Raw genomic sequence first — 14968 nt, forward strand, 5'->3', positions numbered from 1 at the left:
GTGAATAGAACCAAACATTTATGTATTTAATACTTTCAACATGTTTATTTTCATTTTGTCACACATAACTCTGATAACACAATATAACATAAGTTTGACAACTGTAAACTGGTGAAATGTGGCACATCACTAGAACACAAACTGCCACCTCAATTTTTACATGCCTCACACATTATGATTTGATGTTTGTGCTCCTTGCACACAGGCCTGGTGCACTGGGAACACCAGCTACTGACTTTTCTGTCTCTGGAAACTGGGCAGATTGCGCACCTCTTCCTCTTCCTTTGGCCCTCCTGTCTGGTGCTTTCTTGTGGCTGGGTGGTGGCTGGGTTTTGTTTTTTTAACCCACATCTTCCCATTGCCTCGATGATATGCTTTTGGAGTTTGGGCGTGCCCTCCATGCGCCTCTTCATATGTGGCATGACAAGTTCTTTGCCCAGCTCTTTAATGAAAAGCCGACGTGCATTGCTGACACCACCCATATAACCAGGGTGTTGTGCAGTGAAGCTGGTGTAGGCATTGAGGGTGGCAACATCCAGCATATTGTACCAGAGAACCATGGGCCACCTCCGTGTTCTCCGCTGACATGAATAGTTGCTCACCATCTGATCCATTGTGTCCACACCTCCTTTTGTTTTATTGTAGTATTGGATCACTTCTGGTTTCTTCTTTTGACTGCTTTCATCCACTGCTCTGTCATCGTGCATGGTGCTCAGGAGGACAACAGCTTTTCCCTTCTTCTGCACATAGCTCACCATGGTCATGTTGCCATTAAATCCAAATTCTGAGCTATGAATCTCCCGTGATTTAGATGGCTTCATGATAGGTGGTATGTCCGGCTTGTTCTGGCGAAGAGTGCCAACAATGGTCAGGTTCTTCTCGAGGAGCTTCTCAGCTAGAGGGACACTGGTGAAGAAGTTGTCCATTGTGATATTGCGACCTATGAGAGAGGGAAAAGATTGTAAAAATATATAGCTAAATTCACACCTAAGTCTGTTGAATTGCATGTTATTCTATTCTGCTTATAAAAAAATCTAATAAAAATATAAAATACACATGAAAGGTTAGGAAAAATTATGTAAGCATTGTGCTAAAACTTATATTTATTACTTACTATTATATTTATTATGATTATGATTATTATTAGTAGTAGTAGTAGTAGTAGTAGTAGTAGTAGTATATTTATTACTTTCTCTGTTGTACTGTATATTCACCTGTCTGTCTGATTCCACTGCACAATTGTTGGACAACATTCTCTCCTAAGTTCCTCTGAACCTCCTCTCCTGGCTGTCTTCCTGTATAGACAGTTCCATCAATTGCATAAGGTACCCTAGCGTCGCACATCCAGAAGATTTTTATTCCATATTTTGCAGGCTTGCTAGGCATGTACTGGCGGAACTTGCACCTGCCTCGGAATGGCACGAGCTGCTCATCTATGGTGACACAGTCACTGGGGATGAACTGTCTTCTGCAGTTGGCTAGGAAACAGTCCCACACATACCTAAATGCCGCCATGTGATCTGTTTCCAGTCGCAGAGCCCTGGTCCTCTTGTCGTCAAACCGTATAACACGGCGGATATCTTCATATCGCTTCACCCCCATGGTGGCCTTGTAAATGGGATTTTGCAGCTGATCCACAAACAGCTCCCGCAAGGCCACATCCCAGCTCTTCTCCCCCCCTGCAATGAGGGTCAAACCGATAAAGGCCATGAATTCTGCTTTATCAATGCTTCGCCACTCTTTCCCTTTTGATGTGGCTGCTGCTCTTCGTCCCTCTAAGTTGGTGCATTTTAGAACCTCCTCAATGATGTTGTTGCTCATGAACATATCCCAGGCATCTTTTGGCGAAACAGCTGTTGATCCAGGGGGGGGGCCTGGACAGCTCCTGAGAATGTTGTGGCTGCGTGTTCTGCCATGAGTGGGGGGATTCTCATTCCAGTATGATCCTTTTTTACTCAGCCTACTGGACTGGGTCTGAGTTTCCTCTTCAGAGGATTTATCAGATGAGTCTTCTGAATCTTGAGAGGACTCTTCTTCATGCAGGAAAGCTGGTCTTCTGAATCTTGAGAGGACTCTTCTTCATGCAGGAAAGCTGGAATTCCAGACACCCCGACAACTCCAGCTTGATCCTGTGGCAAATATTCTGGGTCATCATCATCAGAAATGTCAGACTCTAAATCTGTAAAAATTGCATCCTCATCTTCATCTGGCTCTTGCTGCAGCAGTTCTACAACCTCCTCAACAGTAAATCTGTGAACAGCCATACTCTGGATAAAGAAAATCACAAGCACAATAATATTTTCAGATGCACATCAATATACATACACATACATATAGTTTTATTTTGCTGACTTGGCTAAGTAACTACTACTAACTAATTATTTAGCTAACTACTTTTCTAAGTAGCCTAGCAATCGACTTATTATGTATTTCTTATTATCTTATTAGATAAATCTGTCAGCACCCCCCCACCACCTCCACCACCACCAATAGCAAGAACCACTAGCTAGCTAATAATAACTTGTAACTTTCTAACAAATAATGTACTCACTCTCAAAGTAAGCTAAACCTTATCAAAAATTATGTACAGTTCACAATTGTAATCAAATATGTTTTGAGGTAATGTTAGAATAATTGAAAAACAATACTTACATGTATTGAGAGAGAGAGAGAGAGATGGGCTCTGTGCTGAGCTGTGAACTGTCTTTTCCCGCCAAATGCTAAAGCTAGCAAATGCATGTGGGTCGTTTCTGACCCATGTGTGTAAAGTTGAGGTAGAAATACAAAAGCTGTGCTTGTCCATACGGTAAGAATGGAAAAATGAAAATTATTATTTGTGGTAAACAAAAACAAGATATTTACTGGATACTTGGAAGAGTAAATGATAAAATTAATTTATTTCAAAGATCTATCATAGAAACACTGAGCCATACAGGAAATAACATAGAAAATAGATATGGGTCATTTTGGACCCATGTTGTGCATTAGAGGGGTAGTGATACAAAAACGTTTTTTATTCAAAAAGTAAGAAAGGAAAAAATTAAATAATCATGTATAATGGTCTAAAACAAGTTAATTGAGGAATACCTTGACTACTGAATGATGAGATTAATTTATTGTAAAGATATCAAAAATAAAAACTCAGCCGGGTCACTTTTGACCCATGTTATGCATCAAAGGGTTAAACACAGTCTCTCTGTTTCTTGCCACGGTGCTTTAACATTCAAACCTTGGGCTGTGTGCAGTGTGTTGTTCACTCTTTCGATGTGCCCCAAACTCTCATTAGTTTGCTCTGAAATGAGCAGTGAATAGAGATTTTTCTGACCCTTTTGGTGCCTTTAAAACACTATATCACTGGTTGTAGAATTGTCTTACAATTTAATATTTCTGCATCCATACATGTGATGTACTGAACTTTTTAGCAGAAAGAAGAAGAGCACAAGCAGCCATTGACACATCTCAGAGGATAAGACAGGTAGCAAATAGGGTGTGATTTTGGACACAGGCCTTTGGTGAGTTTCGATATTCATTTGTCATGTCCTCCTTTACTTCCCCTCAACACAGGGCAGGCTCCCAGGGAATTAAAGTGAAGCTCACTGGCCCTTATCCATAGACTAAACAAATACTTTTGTTAACTTGTGAATAAAAAGTTTGCATTGCACTTGATGTAAATCAAAGATTGCAACCTGTGATCATCACATATGTTCATGAGTGTTTTAAATAACATAACTTATAAATAAATTACATTTGTATTGCGCTTAACAAGGTGATGGGCATTACCCCAACAAGGAGAGGTGCGGAGGAGAAATAAACAACAACTTGTTAAACCACTATTAAGATGCTCCATTAGCCTCTCTCTATAGTGCTAGAGCCTTCAAAGCTTGTCTTGTTCCAGCCAACACACCCTAACCCGTTTGTCTGTTTTCATGGACGAGTTGGCAGACTAAAGGGATATCCTGAGCCTGATAGGGGAGGGAAAGTGAACAATGCATTTCTCTAACAGTACTCCCTAGCAACACAAGCAACCACATATAACACAATAGCAATCTAAATGCTGCTAAAGCTTGGTTAGCAACCATCTTGCTGTACCCTGCCAAACAATAGAGATACCACTGTAGCCTCTGTGCAACATACCAAACATTTTTCAATCAATAACACAATTAGAGGATTGTGTAGCCTTGCCAGCAATGTCCTGCCCTGTTTATTTACTGATCGCATCGCAGTGTATGTTGATTTAGGGTGGAGGGTGGGTTTGGTGAGCTGATCCTGATCCATGGTGAACAAACTCACCAAACGTCGAGTCATCAAGTTAGGGTGTGAAAGTCCTTTGGTCATTCTGGTCATTAGTTTATCATGCACACAATACAGAGGCGAAAATATGTAACACAATTCTACAACCTGTGATTGATTCTTACATGAATAATGCATATCATGCATAGCAGATGCATGCGTGTTTCTTGTCTTTTCACATCCTGAAATGTATCATTTCACAGATGTTACAAGTTGCAAATTGCGTTGTTGTGAACCGCAATGAAGCCACACTTTGGATCATTTCTACCTCTCCGCTATGACTCCTCCTTGTTGCAGCTTTCCAGCAGCATGGGTGCATGAGTTCGATGTCATTTTTGCAATGCAACTGTCAGAAAATCATGTCAGCGTTGATCAAAATCAATAAACAAGCTCAGAGGGATACGATTCTGCTGAATCAGACAATTTAGAACCAGTTCTCAGCTTGAACTGGTTCTTGGATCCCATCCCTACAGACCAGCATTCTGTTATATTCCCATAGTTATGTGAATGTGGACCACTGGTCACACAGCAGTGTCCACTGTGTATTGAAGACAGACATGAAAACATATATGTCATTAATCATTATGTGCATTACAGGGGCATCTGGGAAACATGTATAAGGGAAAGTATCTTACTTCACTATAGGAAGGGAGGTTAGCAGATCTTTTTATTATTCATTGAACACTGAGGAAAGTGAGTGAACAATCTATCAAAACGAATTGGGAGCAAAGAAGAAAATGTAAAGGTTTTGTTTTGCTGAGCATGCAGAGACTGGTGCTTTGTTGTACGGTGACCAGAGAGTGAGGCATGAAGAAAGAGGAGGTGACATAGAGAAGGGGAATACTGAGAGAAATAAAAAGGCAGGGAACAGAGGGCATTTTTGTATGTGCCGGAGAGATATACAATAGGAAGACAGAGCTCACCAGTGCATTTGCAAAGCATATATAATGTATATCAAATGCAAAGCAATGCAATGCTTTCTTATTATTCAATCCAGCCGACAGCATTACTCTGCTATAAACTAACTCTAGCTAGTGTACATGCAGCTATAGTTGCAGTGCGGTTGCAAGCCCTAGATGAGGGAGCACTATTGCACATTCCATGATGCAGAAAAATAATGGAGAAACTGACAGGGCGGTCTAGCTTTGCACTGAGCCATGATAATAATAAATAATAATAAATAGTAATGTTAAGCCAAATTGCCACATTGGCTTTGAAATAATAAACATGCCTTGCCTCGTATCTGCTGAAATTTAAAGTTATTTCTAAGCCAAACTATGAATGATTAGGATCAGACAACAGAGTGGGGATGGCGCCCATCACATGGAAAATCACAAGGGCTAGTTCCAACAGATTTGACCATCACTGCTACACACAACATGGTCGTAATGCGAATGACCTGCTGTATGTATTGTGACTTTTAATAGGTTACAGAAGTTGAAGGATCAGTACGTGATACGTTTATCAGGCCATAGAAGCAGCTTTGGCAGCTGAAGACAAGAAAAGACCACGGTTGTCATCTCAAGTGCAGAAATCCATCTTATGTTGAAATATTTCAAGAGAGATGTATTGTATTGTATTGTATATCAGTATGTACAGCAATAACCCAAGGTGACATCACTTTGCATGGGGCACACCGGAAAAAAAAAACCTTTACAGTACTAAATGTACCTACCTTCCTAATATAGTATGTAATTGTAATGACTTAATTAATTAACTTATTTATTTATTTATATCTCAATTACATGGTAATGAGAAGAAGGACTGTATTTTAAGGTGACTATATGACCAGTACAAACACAGCTACGAAGGTGAGCTGCTATTTAAAGGATATTCATTAACGTGTTATGGATCTTGTGTGTTCATGGTCATATCTTTGTTAGATTAGGTTGAGTACGTTGACTTTGTCCTGATAAAATATGAAATAATTTTGTAGTTTCAATGCATGTCTAACCCTAAGCACATATAATGTGTCTTCTGTAAATCATGTCATGTTCCTTTTAAAAAGCAAAGATGAATCTCAGATCTGTTTTATAACGAGGGATTATCCAAAATGATATAATCAAACAGTAACGATGTCATATCTGTAAGCAGTAGTTGCTGATGCTATGTTGAGTTTGAAATGATGATGATGATGAATCACAACCTGAATGACAGAGCTGCATCGCATGCACTGTCTCTTCACTGAATTCTACATTAGAGTGGGTTATAATCTATCGCGCGCCAAACAGAATGAACGCTGCGACTTTGTGAGGGGAACAGCGAGTGAATGATGTATAAGTGAGTGTGTCATGAGTCTGTGAGCGCTAAGAGTGACAGAAAGACACAAAACGAAGCCAGAGAGAGGCAGGCTATGCATCTTAAGGCATCTGTGTGCGTGTCTAGCCTTTATGATGTAAACTGAATGTAACCTTTCTCCTCTCACACAGCCCCTGCAGTAGGGACTGGGAAGCCCCCCCCCCCCCCCCCGGGAGCCGACATAGACTAGCATTCATCTGAGGCTCAGCTGCTGCGTGGTCTGGGTCTCAAGTGAAACCCACCATATTCCCATGCAGAGTGGGGCACAGAGGGACAGTCACAGCAGGGCGGGAGCTGTCCAATCATGGTTTGAATAATGTTATACCCAAAACTGGACGGCGTCTTGGTGAATATCATCCTAGAAATGGCAGAATGAACAGAGGCACTAACTGCCAATGTGAAACAATTTATCTCCACACACCCACAGCACTCATTGTGTGCAGAAGCACTGAGCCTCTTGGCAAGCCTCTGACCCCACTTTTACACCATTTATTGCCATAATTATATGTGCTCTTGGTTACTTCACCTGCAGGCGTATTATGATTGCAGTTATGTCTTTGGTTAGTGACGAAGCAATTTTGAAAGAGCATTCTTTTAATAAATAGCTTTTATATGAATACTATTTCCAAATCTCCTCTTTAACAAACGGCCTGTTGGAAAAGAAAGAAAGTATAAAAAATAAACTCTCCTCTCAGATGCAATTGGATACTCTATGGATGTGACACTCTTGTTCTTGCTCCAGATTCAGCCTTCTGACCAGCTCTTATCTTTGTTATTATGGAGTCTGAAACTGCCTATGGCTGTTTAAATCGGTCATCACACCAAGGCTATTTCAGGCTGATATACAGCCTTCCTAGTAGGGAATTTTTCGTTTTTTATTGTTTGCTTATCATGCTGCAAAATACACTTTTCCCCTTCTTCTTCTTCTGACACATGAAGTGAGATGGAGCTTGGAGAATATAATAAAAAAGAAATTTAAATTAATCAATTAATTTATTTATATAATGGAAAAACACGTTGTTGTTTTTATCCTTATTCATGAGGACAGAGGCCCTGTTTACAACTGGAATTAGAATGTGCCTCCACATGCATACTCAGCAAACCTTATAGGTAAATCCTAACTTGTAATTGTCTGTAACTGTCCCATAAACCAAGTTCTCAAGTTCAAGTTCACATAATCTTGGCTAGGAAAAGGTGAATGGTCAATGATAGACTTTAAAATACAATTTAAAATACACACTTTCTTAATGCGAATTGCACTTTTGTTCTAGCACTTGCGTGGTCTCTGCAAACATAACACTGTTTCTTATTCTCTAAGGCAAAATCCAGATGTTTTTAAACGTTTTCCATTTAAGGGCATACTGTAGGTATGCAACCAGGCATTCGAGGCACAGCTCTATAATCAAATAATCCTTTTCTGCTTGAAGGAGCTGTCGAGGATGTTAACAAGATGTCGAGTTCCACTACAAAATAGAGTCACTTACCTAACAATGCAGACGTTTAATACGATGGCACAGAAATGAGGATATCCACAAATGAGTGCTCTCACTCAATGCCGGTTTCATGCCAATACAACATTTTTTTTCTGCCAGGAATTGTCTTGCTTGATTTTAGTATTACAGAATAAACCTTATTTGAGACAAATCACTTCTATTCCTTTGATCAGGAATAGAAGTGATTTACCTGAACAATCAAGTGTGTTTAATTTAGCTGTGGAAGGATACTGATGTAATTAATTTACATAATGCCAAAGTTCTCTTTCTGTTACCACATTATGAGACCTGAGATGCCTTTAATAATAATAATAATAATAATTAACAATAACAGTTAAGGTAATTAAATAAATGATAAAACATGAATAAATGAGTGGAGAAAGATAATGAATGCAGATGCACACAGGTGCACTGCATGGTAAACATGCTGAGCTTATTCTGATTTTGTATCGTGATGGCAAGAGGAAAAGATCTAAGTGACTTTGAAAGAGGTTCATTGTTGGGTGGCACGGATGGCAGCAGCTTCAGTCAAAGACATCTGGCTAGTGTTTCAATGGGAATAGAGAACATAGTGGCATTTGCATTTAGATGTAAAGTGTGGGAAAGACATCAGTAAATAGGGTCTGAAATTGTGGAGTGCGCATTTGATGATGACGACGCTCGTGCATTAGAGAGATACATGAGGAAGAACAGAAGAGTGGCACTTCTGCAGGTGACTGAGAATGTCAAAGCAGGACATGATCAGAATGTCAGAACGATCACACAGACAGGATATTGGAGTCGAGCTGCGGTGCCCCAAATTGGATGGGAAAAAGTAGTGATATGGTCAGATGAGTCACTCGTAACATTACCCTCAACAAGTGGGTGAGTGCATGTGTTGTACATCAAGAGAGTGGTGCAGCCTGAACGTCAGACCCCTACAGTTAGGGCATCTGGTGGCTCTGTGACATTTTGCTGCCATGTTTTGGGTCCATTTGACCCTTTAGTGGGAAGGACTGCAGACCAACAGAAAGTTGTTCCGAGTGATCACATAAGATGAGTATGCAAACTACTCACACAGCTGCAGAGAGACCTTACGTTACATCCTCTAACATCCAATCTCACACAGCCTAACTGTAGTTTGAAATTCTCATTGGACAAAGTGTGTTTCTAACACTGTTAGTCGGTGTGACATTGGCAAGATTCCCTCTCCAGCAGTCAGTGTTTGCAGTGTGAGTCATAAGAGACCATAACTAATCACGAAATAACTTGTCGCATATCTGAGTGAAACTGGCAGCGGCTTGTATTTTCCAATCTGTTAAACATAGCTTAGCACAGCCTGTGTCTGTTTGCATTCTAATGAGCCATCAGCTCGCATTAAATTATCCTGATCTGTGACACCTTACCCAAATGTTGCAAGAGGTCGCGGAAGCAATGTCGAGTGACTCGAAACAAAGTGAGCAGGTTTATTTGTAAAGTACTAATTAATGGTCGTTCTTACTAATTCTTGAGGATAATGAGAGCATTAAGACGCTGTGTACTTTGTGTACTGTATACTTAAGTCTTTACCCTGAAAATAACAAGTCAACAGCTACGCTAGCAGCTCGGCGAGCTTATACAGTAATTGTAAAATAAAAATAAAAGATACATAAATCTCATATTAAATTCAGTTTGCTTTCCATAAATGTGTTACTCCATCGTGCAATGTTTTTGTATACTGTATATACAACTGAAGCAAATGACTCACTGTTATATGAAATATGAAAGGGTTACTAGTTCTATTGATCCCATTTTGTATTCACAGCTTCTTACAGCTTTCATCTGCTTTTAGTAGATCAGCAGTGTCTGATCACAGATTTAACCTTGGGGAAGAGAAACACCATTCAGTTACAATGAAGAGACCACTGAAACTGTGATTCTTGAATTTGCTTCTTTCTAGAAATTGTTCACACACTGTGTTCCTACACACAGAGGTGATGTAACATCTTACTCTAGTGCCTTGCTGCCTCTTTTGGATCTGGCCAGAAGTGCAATACAATTGAAACCCACAGTGTACCGCTGGCATTTAGACATCACAACATGGCCATCAGTAACATCTGAGTAACACGTCCCACATTTTTCTGCTTGTTGGAACCAAAAGGAACACTAATATAATCAAGTGTACACTTGATTAAACACTAAATCTGAACAAAGTTTAGATAGATAGATAGATAGATAGATAGATAGATAGATAGATAGATAGATAGATAGATAGATAGATAGATAGATAGATAGATAGATAGATAGATTAGTAATACTTATTGTTATGAAAGGTTCCGCATCTCAAATAATGTATTTACTCTGTTGCTCTCCTGTTCTAACCCTGTGTTATGTCAATAGAGCTAAAAGTGGAAACTCAAGCTTGGTGACTTTAAATGAATCAATAGTCCACACAGCTACAGAGCTCCGACAGAGAAGTGACATTTTGAGCACAAGGCCCTTGAGGAAGAGCGTTGTACTTAAACTTTAGTGATGTGTCTGATGTGTATTTATTTATATATATATATATAAATGAAATACTAAATAATAATTTTATTTTGATCTCCACGTTGAGGTGATGTATACTGTGACACAAATTGAATATTAGAAAGTGCTGAGGCACTGGTATAGGGAATGATTTCTTGTTGTTGATGATTTCTTCTTTATTAGAAATCTGTGATTTAAGATAAGATACGACAGACTTTAATGATCCCACCCTGGGAAAATGTATTTATCACAGCAGCTCATGTACACAAGGTGTATAGAAAATTACTTACAAATAAGAAATATATAGAATAAAGATTTAGTCATGCTGGTGTGGTGTGACTGGCTGTTGGAATGAAGGACCTGTGGTAGTGCTCCTTCTCACATGGTGGGAGTGGGAGTGAGAGGAGTTGTTTTGCATGCATCATTAATGAAATACCATCAACTGGTCAGGTAATATAATCTGAATACAACACATGCTTTGTCATGTTATCACTATTTCATCCAGTAATGATTCTTTCCTTTTTTTTCTCTGACATTTGAAGGAGAGGAATGATTGGTGGTTCTCTTTGTCTGTTTGTGGTTGAACGTCTGTGCTCTTTTAAATACCAACCACAAACTGCAGTAAATGTTGTGCTTTCAGTTCAGCACATTGATGGGAGCAGTATTTCCTTCGTTTTTGTGCTCGACCATTTCTATTTATCTAATAAAACTGGGTCACAAAAACTCAAATCTCCTATTCAGTGTCTGAGATTCTAATGTTCACAGTTGGTATAACACAATAATCAGTTTTCTTCGGTTTCTTTGCACATGCAACTACATTCATCCTTTAACAGCTTAATAGACAGAATGCCAGCGTCGCTATGAATCTCTCAACATAATTGCTTCTCAAACATGGCTGAATAGATTAAAAATTAAAAAATTAACTACTGCTACTGAATACTGAATTACCAGATTCAATTAAATATGAATCTGGTCTGGTAGTGATATCTAAAAACTGTCAATATTATGATGAAAATGAAATTACAGATTAGTTCTTAGGTTACTCACTAGTGTTTTTACTGGTATTTAGAGAAAGACTTTTAAAATAAAACACATAAAACAACATGTGAGAAACTGAAAGCACCATGGGCCCAAGGGTATTATTCCCTCAGGTGTTTTGTTAAATGCTGGTGTGTCTCTAGAAGTTGGGCTTAACAACTTTTATGCTCACTTTGAGGCCAGCCAGCAGCCAATGAGCAAAAACAGCTGAAGCAGAGGTTATTGAACGGGAGGGAGCACCTTCACTTCTATTACTATTTCGGAGCATGACGTCAGGAGAGTGAACACCAGGAAGGCAGCAGGACAAGATGGTATCAGTGGGCAGGTTCTCAAACTTTGTGCCAGTGTTCACAAAGATATTCAACCTGCCCTTGGCTCAGTCTGTCATGCGTACATGCTCCAAAAAGTCCACCGTCATTCCTGTGTCCAGGAAAACAAGACAAGGTAACGGCCTCTTCTCAGTGCTGCTATGGGGAACAAAGTTTCAGACTACCAGGTCAACGCTGAGAGGCAAGAAGAGTTTCTATCCTCAGGCTGCTTAGGTTTTAAATGAGGACACTGAGACTGCACCTTAAAATACTTTTCTGGCTTACGTATTAACTTTTATTTAATATGAATTTATTGACTTTCATAACAACCATATTATTTACTAGATTTTCTATTCTTATAAGTTTTAAAATGTTTCCATCTTTCCATCCATCCATCCATCCATCCATCCTAACCGCTTATCTTCATCAGGGTCATGGTGAGGCTTTAGCCTATCCCAGCTGATTCAGGGTGAGAGACACGGTACAATCTGGACAAGTCACCAGTTTATCACGGGCACATAGAGATGAACAACCATTCACACTCACATTCACACCTATGGGCAATTTAGAGTCACCAATTAACCTGTTAAGTGCATGTCTTTGGACTATGGGAGGAAGCCAGAGTACCCGGAGAAAACCCATCTCCTTGCTGTGAGGCACTGCACCACCGTGCAATTAACTGAATGGAACTGAATTGTAAATGTCAACAGTTTTGTGTCTAAAAGGCTAAAAAGCTGTAAAAATGCAGCGGTCAGACATTGACTTGTGGTGGATTCCACTGTGTTTGGCAAAGAATTACAAAGATGGAATCAGCTTTTCTTTCAAAACCTAGCCCTGGTCTTCATTTACACAACACTCAAGATTTTTTGCCTCTGGATCTGTCTCATGTAGCTGTGGGAAGCTGTGCCAGCAGTGCTCGGCTGTCCATGTGACTCACACAGAGCTGAGATTTGGCCGAGATGATCATTTATGGAATACACTAAGTCTATGCTAAACAAAGCTGACAAACACAGGCGGTTAGATGCTGGTGAAGGCAAGTCATCCATGCATGGCCATCTACCACAAGCTGTCATGGAGACTTTTATCGATCTCACTCTTTAGTACACGCACCTCACATCTCACAGCAAATTGCAAAAAACTGAGAAATAGATGCATGTATCAAAGATTGGCTGATGTATGCTGGCTCAATCTGGAAGACATTAATTTGCTGGATGACTGTGTGTAGCCATGCTCACTGAAATCATGAAGATGAGGATGAATTAGAGACACATTTCCAAAGTTAGTTAACGATTGTCATCTGAAAAAGCATACTGTAAACAAGATGGCCCTGAGAAGAAGAGTCTGTGATCCCCCTCTGTCTTTTTTTTAATTACTTTTTGGGGCCTTTTATGCATTTTTCAATACTGACAGCTGAAGAGAGGGGATATGACATACAGCAAAGGGCCAGAGTTGGAATTTAATCCAGGCCACTGCGGCAAGGACCTTAGTACATGGGGCGCACGCTCTACCAGGTGAGCTACCAGTTGGGGAAAAGCCAACAAACTGCTTTCAGAGGTCTTATGGTGTTTAGAATTGAGTTAATTCTACACAAAGAGCTAAATAGACACAATCATTTCTATATGCAGCAGGTAAGTGGAGGATGACATAAAGGGTCAGGTGGTTGTGATATTATTACATGTATGTGATATTAAGAAGAGTTAGGACTTGGACTTGACCCTGCTGAAGTTTATTGTAGAGAATCACCAAAGGGTGAAACATACAGTACACTCACTCCACACATGCATGAGTTAATCATGAAAGAGGGTATGATTAACTCCCGCGTGTATTTCGTGCAGTCAAACATAGAGAGCCATCAAATGATTATTTCTACAAAGTGGCTTAATTAATGAACCAATTTCCACAAACTTGACTGAATTTAGTTTGAGTAGCTGGGATTGTGAAATGGTGGGGAATAAATGAGGAAACACAAACATCTGGAGCAGCACATCAAATCTACTGTATGCGGAGCAATGCATGGTTTATTATTATCTGCTTGTAGCTCATCTCTCTTTGCACTACTCACCTCTTACGTATATGTGCTAAGAGCCTAATGCCCTCACAGGGTGGACTAAATTATACATGGGTTAATAATTAAAAGTAACCATCAGCCATCTGATTGTTTAGATATAGTATATAAGTGTTCATAAATTCAAAGTGAAATAGCTGCAGCATCATCCAAACTGTTAGAACACTCAGAGCCTCATTTAATTCTATATAATTATATATTATAATTTACCAACCTGCTGTATCTTCTTTTTTTTTCTACATAAAATAACCAATAAGATGAAGTACCAGATCAATTAACTGTATGGATACGATTTATTATATCATCTAAACAATATCCATCCCTAGAGGAGGTAGAAGGGAGATTTAAGATTAAGAAGCATGTCCTCTAATCACAGTCTATCTACTCGACTAACATGTAAATAAGAATGATGGTTTCTAGCATTCAACTCTGCTGAACACGTTCAACTCAAAATTAGATTCTCTTGAAGACATGTCTGCTTTAATTGAAGTATAGTCTGGACCACTGTCAAGTTTATTTCCGTAGGTCACCATGTTATGAACAGCACTGCGTGTTCTTGAGCCTCGGTCCCGGGACACAAGATTAAGTCTGAACTTCAATCCTGGATTATCCTTATAGCCTTTGGGATGCACTCATAATCGAGGAGGTCAAAGTAAAAATGGGATTTATTCTTCCAGTTTTGTCATACTTTATAGTACACGTAGAGTGTGTTGCTATTTTTTGGCACTACACACATACAGAATTGTTTTTGTTATAGATCTACAGAAAGAACCATTAATAATTCCAAAAATGTCAAACTACCAAACAAACTGTCTTTTTTAAAATGACAGTTAGTACATACCGTCATCATACATTACATTCACAAGAGCCCTTTAATAATAGATTCTTCTGGATACTGAATAATTCTGTCAATAATGCTGTATAATCCATTCAGACGTTTTGAGAAAGTGCCACCCATTTTCTGTAACCACTTCTCCTTATCAGGGTCACGG

At 39.4% G+C, this 14968-nt stretch overlaps 2 protein-coding genes across 11 annotated transcripts in view; both read right to left on the reverse strand.

Moving 5' to 3' along the window:
• LOC104925370 (neurexin-2-like) overlaps positions 1-14968 on the reverse strand; it is a 151382-nt gene that overhangs the window by 49077 nt on the left and 87337 nt on the right. The window lies entirely within an intron of this gene.
• On the reverse strand, positions 28-2008 carry LOC113744323 (piggyBac transposable element-derived protein 4-like). The gene is made up of 2 exons (XM_027273354.1): positions 1215-2008; positions 28-940 (listed from the first exon to the last, which is right to left on the reverse strand). Exons 1-2 carry the CDS (start codon positions 1825-1827, stop codon positions 150-152), a joined length of 1404 nt encoding a protein of 467 aa, XP_027129155.1. The 5' UTR covers positions 1828-2008; the 3' UTR covers positions 28-149.

Source organism: Larimichthys crocea, chromosome XXII (assembly GCF_000972845.2).
Source record: "Larimichthys crocea isolate SSNF chromosome XXII, L_crocea_2.0, whole genome shotgun sequence".
Classification (NCBI taxonomy): domain Eukaryota; kingdom Metazoa; phylum Chordata; class Actinopteri; family Sciaenidae; genus Larimichthys; species Larimichthys crocea.

Excerpts from the sequence above, each read along its gene's own strand:
- LOC113744323 (XM_027273354.1), bottom strand. The coding sequence starts at position 1,827 with ATGTTCATGAGCAACAACATCATTGAGGAGGTTCTAAAATGCACCAAC. Across the intron at positions 941-1,214 it reads CAGTGGAATCAGACAGACAG|GTCGCAATATCACAATGGAC; the intron begins GTGAATATACAG and ends CCTCTCTCATAG.